General features: G+C 39.8%; 1 protein-coding gene across 1 annotated transcript; it reads left to right on the forward strand.

Annotated features, from left to right (window-relative positions):
- The first annotated feature begins 940 nt into the window (after nucleotides 1-940).
- Nucleotides 941-9,436, forward strand: aknad1 (AKNA domain containing 1). Its single transcript, XM_086173116.1, has 22 exons — nucleotides 941-1,136; nucleotides 2,055-2,422; nucleotides 2,453-3,145; nucleotides 3,259-3,337; nucleotides 3,463-3,543; nucleotides 3,913-4,040; nucleotides 4,134-4,193; nucleotides 4,328-4,461; nucleotides 4,536-4,728; nucleotides 5,394-5,620; nucleotides 6,203-6,364; nucleotides 6,599-6,758; nucleotides 6,860-6,957; nucleotides 7,126-7,325; nucleotides 7,401-7,509; nucleotides 7,638-7,811; nucleotides 8,028-8,134; nucleotides 8,252-8,410; nucleotides 8,473-8,553; nucleotides 8,816-8,930; nucleotides 9,033-9,183; nucleotides 9,266-9,436. The coding sequence occupies exons 1-22, from the start codon at nucleotides 941-943 to the stop codon at nucleotides 9,434-9,436; spliced, it is 3,846 nt and encodes a 1,281-aa protein (XP_086029242.1).
- Nucleotides 9,437-11,447: the final 2,011 nt, after the last annotated feature.

The raw sequence follows: 11,447 nt of genomic DNA on the forward strand, positions 1-11,447 counted from the left end.
ATTAATGATGACAGCGACACTAATCCTTCGAAAGCCATATGTCAAGACACAACCGGAGAAATACAACTGACGCGGGCGATATAACCTTTGGATTCAGAGCTTGGCTGCTGCTGCTGGGATGAACCAAGAGCTAATCTTGTACCATAGGAGGACATCAGAGTAAGCCAATATCATGACATTGCAATATAATATCTTGTCTAGATTATGTGTAATGAAATCGAAAGTGTTAATACAATATCTTTAATCATTTTGCTCACATTCCTCTCTGCTATTGCCACCAAACTCATCCACAGCACAACACTCTCACTGAGAAGCCAATTCCATTTTTCTAAATTTGCGATCATGATCACTTAATGCATTTATATTGTTTCTGTGACAAATTGGAAAGGTAAATGTTATAGCTTACGCTGCAGATTTGCAAGCAGGGTCTTTTATGTATTTGAAAAAGCATACTGAGGATTTGCAAACATGTTCAATCTTATTATATCTTATATTATATTATATTATTATATCTTATCATTGTCCTGTATTTCAACTCATGTAATCCAAGTAAGTATACTGTGATGTATGAGCTGGAACTTCCTCTTATTGGGTTTTTGGTTTAAAAAGGAAGAGATGAGTAGAAATCTGAACTAAAGGTTAAAATGATCTTATGTGCTATTATGTGCTATTACAGTGCATCAAATTTTCCTATATTCATTTCTCAGAGATAAATAAGTAACAGCACATTGTACTTAATATCTAAAGATGTTGACATTTAGATAAAAGTCAGTGCTCACAATATACATATGTGTGTTGAATAACTGAGGAATTTAGCAGATTTTGATCCTTCGTCAGTTCACAATCTGAGTTGCCAGGTGTTGAACAGGTGCTTCCCACTCTTTTACCACAGGTGAGACTCTGAGAGGAGCTTCCTCTCACATTTTCCCGGGAAGTGTCAATGGAAAGGCCACCAGAAGATAGTGTTCCACGAGAGGACAACCTCACTTTGCTGTGGGAAAAATGTTTCCAGCAGAGGATCTTTGTCGACCTCAGCGAGGATGAGAGTCTCCACCTTAGTGACCTACAAAATTCCTTGGCTTTTCAGCTGTCACAGGTCGATTCTGCTGCCTCGGAGGCGAGGATCCACCGCAGAGGTGAGTATCACTAATTGTTTTGTTGATTTAGTATTGATAGTTATAAAAAACTATCAATGGCTAATCTTGGCTGATCTAACAATGGCTGATCTTGTGACTTGCAAGGTGAAGGTCATAAAAAAGTCACTTAATCAGTACAGCAATATCATGTACTATTCAAGTATTAATTTTGTGCACACATGCTGTAGGTAGTGAAAAGACAAGAGGCAGAACTAGAGGTTGCAGAGATGAAGATGTTGAGATTCTCTTTGGGAGTGACCAAGATGGATAGGATCAGGAATGAGTCTATCAGAGGAACAGCACATGTTAGATGTTTTAGAGAGAAGGTCAGAGAAGCCAGACTGAGACGGTTCGGTCATGTACATAAGAGGGATAGTGAATAAATTGGTAGTCGGATGCTGAAATTTGGAGCTGCCAGGCAAGAGGTCTCGAGGAAGACCAAAGAGAAGATTTATGGACGTAGAGAAAGAGGATATGAAGGTAGTTGGTGAGAGAGAGGAGGATACAGAGAATAGGGTTAGATGGAGAAAGTTGATTCGCTGACGGTGATCCCTAACGGCAAAAGCCGAAAGAAGATACTGTAGGCAGTGAATATTTGCTGATTGTTATGTTATTAGTCGAGTGTGTTTAACATGCATGTCACATTTTTACAGTGTTGGTGAGTTTGTTTGCTTCACAACTGCATATTACAACAACAGTATTGGACAAAGACTTTAATATAATTGAAAATATCAGATGGACCATCATTTTAACTTTATATGCCTCTGATCAATACTGTATGTAGTCTTTTTCCATCCTGATTATTTCTCATCTTTCATATTGTTTAATTGCTATCAATTTTGGCACTTTGCAGGGCTCATAGAGAATTTTTCGCTCTTAGTTGCACTAACAATTATTGTCAACAATGGCTATTTGCAGTGAGTTCTCAGCTGTCATCTTTGGATGACACATCCTCGGAATCCAGTGCTGACAGTAGTCAGAGTGAGAGGGTGTCAGAGACAAGGACCGGAGGATCGGAGTGGACCGCCAGGAGTCCCAATAGAAAGCAGGAGAAGGCACCACGAAACTTACAGCCTGAAGACGCTGGGCAAAATACCAGTGATGAAGATCAGGAAGACCTACCTTATGATGGTGATTTTGAACGCCTGTGCACTGTCCAAACATTTCGCCCTGAGGGCGACAATTGTTCCAATGAAAACAAAGATCTCGCTGGTCCGCATGAATCTGCCGCAAGAAATACTGATGCAACATTTTACTCAGAGGACACCAACGGCGAGCGAGTTATTGTCTATGAGTCTTCAGCACTTAAGAAACAGCCTTTGTCGTACCCTCACCCACTTGTTGACCACCACCAGTTACTTCTGCGACACTTTTCCAAGGAGGAGTTGCTGCAGAGAGGCCAGCTGATTGAAGCTGAAACGCTGCCAGAGGTCTCCTTGCTTGAGAGTGCAGACGACATTGGGTTTAGCTTAGCGACACAAAACAGCACAACAATTAATAATAATTTCTCTGAGAACCCGAAGTGCTCTTCTGAGATGAAACAGAGTGCCTACTGTGGTGAGAATGATGATAAGAGTTTAGGGGAGGCAATGGAAAAGAATTCTGCTTGTCCCTCTACAAACAGCGAGAAATCAATTTCGAGGGAAGACGGCGAGGAGAAAAGTGCTTTATTTGTGATTAAACTGGAAAATTCCGAAGAGGATGGAGGCGTTCAGGAAATCCCACTCATGCGCACATTTGGTGAGATGAAGTATGGTCAAGGTCAAGTTCATTACCCTCTGCCTGACTTTTCCAAGGTTTCCCCCAAAGTAAAGATTCCCAAAATCCCTGGGTGTCCAGCCAAGCCTGTTCCTCAGGTCACCTGCACCATGCACAGAGCCCAGTCTTCTCCAGGAATGTTAGATGTGGTCAAAGGACTCCTGGAAGATTCAGTCCAGCGTCCAGAGAAACCTTATGTCTTCACAGAGCCGGGTCAATACACTGCTCCACCTCTTGTTCATCACCTGCAGGTTGGGCCATTCAAAATATCTGGTGCATGGTACACCTTTATGACAGTACACATGTTTGAGTTTCTGTTCTATATTAACAGTTTACAATTTTGTTTTGTTTCTCATCACTTCAGGCTGAATATGACAAATTACTGACCAAGTATGCTGAGGCCGAAAATCTGATTGATAAAATGAGGCTAGGAAATAATGTGGGTAAAACATTTGGCTTTTGTGGATTTATACATACATGTTCACAAAAATATTTTTTTCAGTGCAGATCACAGTAACAAATTCCTTTTTGCAGACTCAACCCTCTTTAAACTTGATGCCTTTCCCAGCGTGTGACAGTGATGGCATTGAAAATATAGTAGATGAGGGAAGCCATGTTGGATCTGTGGATCTTCGCATTACCCCGCTAGGTATGTCTCCGTCTGACATCAGATATTATAATTAGGTGAGAGCATTGCTTCATTATCTGCAAGTGCTACTAGTTTCCATGGAGATGTGAGGGTCATATGACACTATTATAGTGACTCAAATGTCTTCTTTGCTTTAGGATCACTAAAATGACATGATGAGTGATAGCTGAAAAAATGATCTTCAGCCACACACAATCATTGCTGATAATTAAAATGAAAACTAATCTAGGAAACTGTATTACAATGTATTTAGCACTATAATACAATAAAAAAATGGCCCTGGGAGATAGAAAAATCCATCCCCCTTTGTGGTAATGTATCAGCCTATACTTGCATAAGTTAATTGTTTGGTTAAATGTTTCCATTTAGATGAGAAATGTATGGACACAAACCTGAGTACAATACAGGAGCCGGACACTGGTTATTCACAAAGACTCAGTGATGGTGAAAAAATGAGTGTTGACCTAAGAGACAACATCATCCAGTTTATGCAGACAGTGAGTTTAAATTGTACCAGATATTACTAAACTTTCTACAAATAAGGCGTTAAAACAAATATGACACCTTTTTTGCAAAATTCTTCACTTTAGGTAGAAGACTTCAAACTAAGTGTAAGCAACTCATCAGTTGACATAGAGGAACAGCAAACGGTAAGTACTGCTTTTCTCCTCTTTTATGCAATATGGGTAATAATGATCATTAGCGAAATATAGTAATAAAACATTTACATTTCCCCCACATCATATTGTGTTTGTGTGAATCTTGTGATCTTGTCTGGTGCTAGATATTGAGGAGCATGAAGGAGGCTCAGGACCAGTTAGAAAGAAAATATATTAGTAAGAAGGAAGAGCACAGAACTCTGGAGATGCAGAGTTATATGGGCTTGACCAGGAACACTGGCACCTTTGACCCAGACAGGTGAAAGATCCCACAGTTATACTCATTTGAGACTTTGTCTGTATGTGCTAATCCACATGTTACTGTGTGTACAGACTGGTGGAGGGAGATATATTCAGAATAGGAATGCACCTGGAAGACATAAAGGAGATGATAGACAAAAACATGTGTGAGCACATGTCCCCACCACTTTCATCACCCTCCCCGATATCCCTGACAGAGTCGCTGTGCATGACGACCAGCGCTGTCTTTATACTCTCAGCATCAACCCCACAATCCCTGCATGAGGTAAGTGATGATGAAACAAAATCATCAAGGATCAAATATGTTTCCTGTCAGGAGAAAATACTGAGCCTTTCCATCCCTTTGATTCAGACTGAACTATCTGATCAACTGTTGCACACTTTTAGACATTTTTGAGAAATGCCTCAACCTCTCATTATTTGTGAATAAATTAGTAATAAATCCATTAATAATAATGTTAATTCACACTAATAATGAAACTTCATCATCATCATCATCGTCATCATCATTATCATACAATAATATGTAAGAATAGGAAAACAACAACAATAAAACAATCACAAATTATTATTATTATTTTTGTTATTAATTTTCTAGAGATACAGCTTCTTAATTAGACACTGAATATCAGTCATCACGTTTGTTGCTAATTATATTTAAATAGACAAAAAGGGACCGCAAGCTCATCAAATCTGTATTTCACATTTCTTTGACAAAATATCTTTAATATTTTTGTTTGTTGAGATTTACAGACATATTTTTTTAAATTGTTTTCTGAATTTTGACATAGGCTAATAATCTAAAATAATTTCCAGTTGCTAATGGGCCCTTGGTAATTCCAAGTGGCTTGTATTTACTTATTTATTTGTGAAATTGTACATGTGTGGAAAACCTAATTGAAAGTGATCTGACCTGCTCTCATGTTTCAGGGACAAAATGCTGGCCCTACCCATGAGAAAAACACTGAAGAAGAAGAAGGAGAAGAAGAAGAAGAAGAAGAAGAAGAAGAAGAAGAGGAAGAAGAAGGAGAAGATGATAGGAAGAGATTGGAGAAGGCTAACAAGGGACAGGGAGACGGCGGAACAAAGAAAAGGAGTGCTTTCATAACCAATGACTCCCAAGAAAATAATGATTTACATGTTAACTACAGATCAAGGTAGTTTTTAAAATGGTCTCCTTCTTAAAATAAGAGGGTGACTAAGTCATTTTTTCAGATTATTCAGGAAGCACAGAAAAATTAACCACTTGACACACTCTTGACATAGGCAATTTCTACTAAAGGGGTAGAATGGCACAAGCTGTTTAACCGAGGATCTAGGCAATTCTGCCAGAGGTGGTCAGCATCATGAGGAGATGATTCAGGCAAAAAAAACATTTTTGTAAAAAAAATGACTTAACCTATTATTTTAAGAGGGTTACAAAACACAGTTTTCACTGTAAGGATAAATTATAGTTTTTCTCAGAAAGATTTTCAAAAATCTACTGGAAAATTAAAGACGGTGCCTTGGATTAGGTATATAGATAGCAACTATTTATTTTGCTATGATATTTTACATCCTGGCCATTGCTGCCTCCAGCGGCACTTGTATGTGGGTTTGTGCTGAAATAATGGCCATGTTCTCAGCATTCATGTGGGCAGATAGGGTTTCAGGCACTGTGTCGGTATTTGGTTCCATAGTGCGGAGGGTGGAAATGTTTCAGACTGTGTGTGCACATTTTCATCTTGGTCCTTTTTCAGGAGCTCTGTGGTCGGACTCGACATTCAAGCACTTGAGGATGAGGAAAACGGTGAAGAAGACTATCACTCGGATTTGTCAGACGGGATAGTTAAGGGTGATATCTTGAAATATCTAAGTGGAACTAGCTCATCATCAAGACAGAAGCAGCAGACACCTGACAGGTCAGTGTCTGTGACATTTTAGAACAGCTGACCGGGATGTGCCTGTTGTGGCTGTGGTTAAATACAGAGATGTATATGAACTGTAATTTTGACATACTGCATTTAGGAAAAGAGTCAATCTGCATGTAAATCATGTTTGTATGTTTGATAGTTTGAAACCTAACCAAGATTGTTGCAATAAAAACATTTCCCATCGACTAGCTCTTACTTCTGCAAATGTTTGTGTCCCTGCAGCAGGAACCCCGAGAGAAGTTCCATAAACCCGATCGGTGAGTCTGATCTGCCTGATTGTTTGAGTTTGGCGGTGGAGGTCTCATCCTCCACTGATGCACCCAGAGACACAGACTCTACGAGCCGCACATCGCCACCTTTCAAAGCATCGCCTCCATCACAGGTGAATTTTTTCCTTTTTGAGTGCATGGATAAGCTTCATGTCATAGTCCAGGTGACACCCATAATTGAGGGGCTGACTACTTTTCCTTTTTTTTGGTCCAGAGGATTGTGAGCCCAGAGACAGATAGTGGGTGTGGGAGCTTTTACATGTGTCAGTCAGCCCCTGGAACATCTCAGCCACATCTACACATCACAGAAAGGTACTTCAACATGTTGAAAAGGGACTAATAATATAACACAAAAGAATATACTTTCACTATGTCAAATTTTCATTCTACATGTTTAGATCTGAGTGATATCCAATATTACAGTTATTCGATATTTATCCACATATTTTCCACATACTTCAATTACTTTTTCATCCACAGAGAGCAGAATGGCAGATTAAGCAACTCAGACAGTGAAGGTTCCTGCTCTAACCTGCAGACAGCCATTCATTCTGCAGGTTCCACCAACCGGCGGCGCATCAACCCCGACTCCTCCGAACAAGCACAGCCCTTTGGTGCAGCTGCTGGAGTTGAGGTGTGGGTGCAAAGCACCACTAATACACCTTTGATTATGCGCCAAGGTGAGAAAGAATTATTTATTTACTTTTCCTGTTACCTCATTTGTAATTCTTTTTTATGCTTCTCTGACCAAACAGGTTCCAATCCAAGCCAGCCTAAACAACTCCATCATCACCTTTCTGAACCCACATTCAGTATCACCATGGATACAGTACAGAGAGACAGCCATCTGTGCTCATGTAATAGGTCAATAAACGCTTGCGGTGAAAAGCATCAATTGGGTTTTGTCATTGATATGAAAATGAATTTAGTTATTTTCCTTTGTCCCCCTGCCATTGCTAACATAAAGGGTATTTGCATCTGTGTGTATCCAGTGAGGCTCTCCTGGCCTTGCAGTCTGAGGTATCCAGGCTGAAGAAGGACTTGGACGAAGGCCTTCCTCAGCTTGCGCAAAAAATGGATTACCTCACAAACAAATACACGTTGGATCACCAGGATTGTGGGTCCCAAAGTAGACACAGCAGCTCGCACAAACTAGCTTTCAACAGGTAAGGAGCTTATTGGGCCAGCTAAAATCAGAGACAAAAAAGAATAGATGATCAGAAGTGGATACACCCAAAACAGAAAATATAATTGCAGATTACATGCTTATAAGATATTATCACAAAAGCATTGTCAATATGTCATGAGCTGTGATGACAGAATTGTGGACTTGAAGTCAATTTTAACCTGTCTCAATTAATAACATTATTATGAACTTGTAGTTTGCGGAAACCAACCAACAGCACACAAAATTTGAGAAATCTGGGCTCTGACCAAGTTTGGGTAGCAGACTGGATTTCCTCTAACCTGGACCCGAGTAAGAGCAAAGGTACTCTGCACACCCATCTAAATACCTCTTATCTCACTACGTTACTTTGAATCTGCTTCTCTGTGGAGTAGATCTTCCACTGGTTGTCTGCTGATTTTAATTAAAATTGTTCTCCAGGCACAGACAGAGGTGACACGGATGGGTCTGATGTCGTGTTGCAGTTTCAAAATTCCCCAGTGGATGGCAGGAGAGCAAGCAGGAGTCTAGTTCGCTCTGCATCTGAAATTCAGCATAACCTACAGGGAACACTGCAAGCCAGTAAAGGTTGGGACCAAAGTTAGTTTGCTGAAAGTTAAAATTTTAGTGGACAAGACTAAGTGGTTCTTACCGTCATCTAGATTCAGGTGGAATCTGCTCCAATCGCAGTACCTGTAGTCTGAAGGGAGTGAAAGGCAGAAAGGTCAAAGAGAGACCACAGAGTAAGTGACTTTTGGACTTAAGGTGTTGTTACCCATATTCTCAATCTGAAAGAATGCATCAGTAGATATTAATTTCGAATGGATCATATATTTTTAAAATAACATAAAGAAACCCTGATCCATTTATGGATTTGTTTGAGTGAGAGCATCTGCCATTTTTTTTCAACTCAGAGCTAAAATACTGTACAGTAAGTACAGTAATGCTGTACAGTAAGTTTCTCCGCAAGTAGGTGTACATGTTAAAGTTTTTGTATTTCTTTAGAATTCAACACTGAGAGCTCTTACTCTAAAGAGAGATGGTGTCAGCTGTCCCCTCCATCCCTCCAGAGGCCCCTGCTTCAGGTCAACTACGCCTCCTCCTGCAGTTTACCTGCAAGGTACATTCAAATCCTCCATCTAATATGTATAACATGCTCACTAAAAAGGCTCAGATTACAATCAGATGAATCAGATTACACTACATGTTCTGGACCCGCTAGCTATAAGGTAAGGGAGCCACCTGTGCAGTACGGATCACATCTACAGAAGCGCTCCACACAGTCAGACACTGCACTCCTTCCCAGCGATGTGTACTTCCAGCAGACATCCTCCCCTGCAATCTTAAAGACGGGTAGGAGATCAGGAAGCAAGGTGAAATTCGTTAATATTTTTGCACATTGCAACATTTCCGAGCGTATCAGAACGCAATATCCTTCCTACTACTTCTTTCAAGGAGGAAGAAATGAAGCGGACTCTGGACCAGGCAATCGAGGTGGCCCGCTGTATGAAGAAGACCACTGACCGTATGGCCAAGAGCTTATCGGCTGACCTAAATAAAGCTCACCTCTGCAGGAAATTGTTCAGCGTTAAGCCCCTAGGGGGAAGAAAACACCATGTTTTGTGACGATCAGGCTTTTCCGTTCAAACAATTTTCTACTTCAGGTCATGATGTACATGCAATAAAAACCTTTCATAATTCACCTTATGTATAATTTGATATCATATGGCTGATACTGGCATTCCAGATCTCTTTATTATGTTCAAAACAATTTTGGAAATTGTTATAAAGACAATTCACTTGCTTTTTTGTATTTGTAATAGAAAGGTCATACATCACATCATTAATTTTTCACATGTGGTTCATAGATTATCTTTTTTGTGTGGGTGTATAAGTGTGTACATTTATACACCCATTTATACACACACATATATACTGCTGTAATTAATAAAATTATAAACAGCCTTTACTAATTGTGTAGTGTGGTGTCGTATTAATTTGTTGATAGTTTATATATTTTTTCTTGTTGATTATATTAACCAACCAGGGACAAGAGTTGAAAATTAGCAACAGCTATAAAGTCTCTGTGTAGGACATCAATTGCATCATTTGCAATGAGAGTCTGTTTAACCGTATTGTCCCTATTTCTATTCTATTCTGTTCTATTCCATTAAGTATCTGTGTCTTGGAAAATGAAACTGACTTTCAGTTTGTCTGCTAGGGACATGTCTCCATCTCCTCTTGCTATTCTTATCATTGACTTTCTGTTATTTGTTTTGCATTTGCTGAAGGATACAGTTGTCCTTCGTAACTCTTTGGTATTCAGTTCACATATTCAGCCAAAGGGAAAATAGTGAAAGATGAAATTTATCATAAAAATAGGTCAGACTGAAACTATAGCATTTCTGGAAAATCCCTCACTGTCTTTGGCTGAAATGAGTATCAGATTTTGGTCCCCATAGTTGATATGGTCATGCGATGTCTCCAATGCTCCTCCTGCAGGCCTGTGGGTGCAGCCAGAGCCGTGTCCTCTTACTGAGGCTCTGCTGGGTGGCTCTACCGGCCTGTTGTGTTACCTGTTGTGGTCAAAAGCTACTGTTGCGGTGCAGTGTTTACCTTTGTTGTGAAGTATTGGGTTTCTCTGATACCCTTTCAGAGGTATCAGGAGAAGGACATGACTCAGAACAACATTCCTGCAAGGTGCTTGCTAATCTTTTTAAAGAAGATATGCTGTCCTCAGTGTTACTGAAACCCGGAGGGAATCAACAGGTCGGCATCAAGAAACCAACGCCAGTCAACGCTCATATTTTTATGAGGACAGCCACAAAGACCTGGGACTTCTTCTTTACTTATAACAAGTGGAAAAATACATTTCAGACTGCCTTGGGTTGTGGTCATCATTTTAACAACGTCAAAGACAGCTTTATTGTAAATTTCTCCACATGTACTAGACATTGAGAGGAATTGGGAAGATGTTTCTCACTATCCCACTGTGATGAGAAATTAACAAAATTATAATAAAAAAGTGCATGTCAAACAATAAACATTAAACTATAAAGTGCACGCAGATACAATGTACTTGTACTAAGGTGAAGGATGACAGATATTGAACGAAGTGAAAACTGAAATGTATAAATATATGTGATTTGAATGTAGACAGTAGCAGCAGAGGTTTCTGTGCAGTTAAGTGCCGTCGGTCAGTCATTAAGTAAAACCATACAAAAGCAGCATGATGATTGCAGGTGAATAAATGGAAGTGGATTTGAAGCCATTGAAAGAAAGAAAAAAAAGAAAAAATGAATTGAAAAACTATAAATGCATATGTATTGTGTTATTTAGGGAAATTAACATTAGTTCAGTGTAAAACGGTTAGTATGTAGTATAAAATACAAGAGCAGCATGAAGGATTTTTACTGCAACCGTACAAAAACAGCAATAGTGAAAAGTGCAAAATGGTGTGTGGCAGAGTGGTGGGAGTAGAAGAATGAGGAGAGAGTTTGGCATCTTGGGGAGGCAGGGAAGAGGGAGTGGGAGAGTGGGGAGAGAGTTCAGCATTCGCACAATCAAGGATGCTTTTCGGGTGAGGTTGGTGGTGTGAATGTCTTTCAGCGAGGGGAGTGAGGCACCAATGATCTTT

Source organism: Fistularia commersonii, chromosome 25 (assembly GCF_037954325.1).
Source record: "Fistularia commersonii isolate RoL2024-O1a breed Wild chromosome 25, RoL_Fcom_v1.0, whole genome shotgun sequence".
NCBI classification, from domain to species: Eukaryota; Metazoa; Chordata; class Actinopteri; order Syngnathiformes; family Fistulariidae; genus Fistularia; species Fistularia commersonii.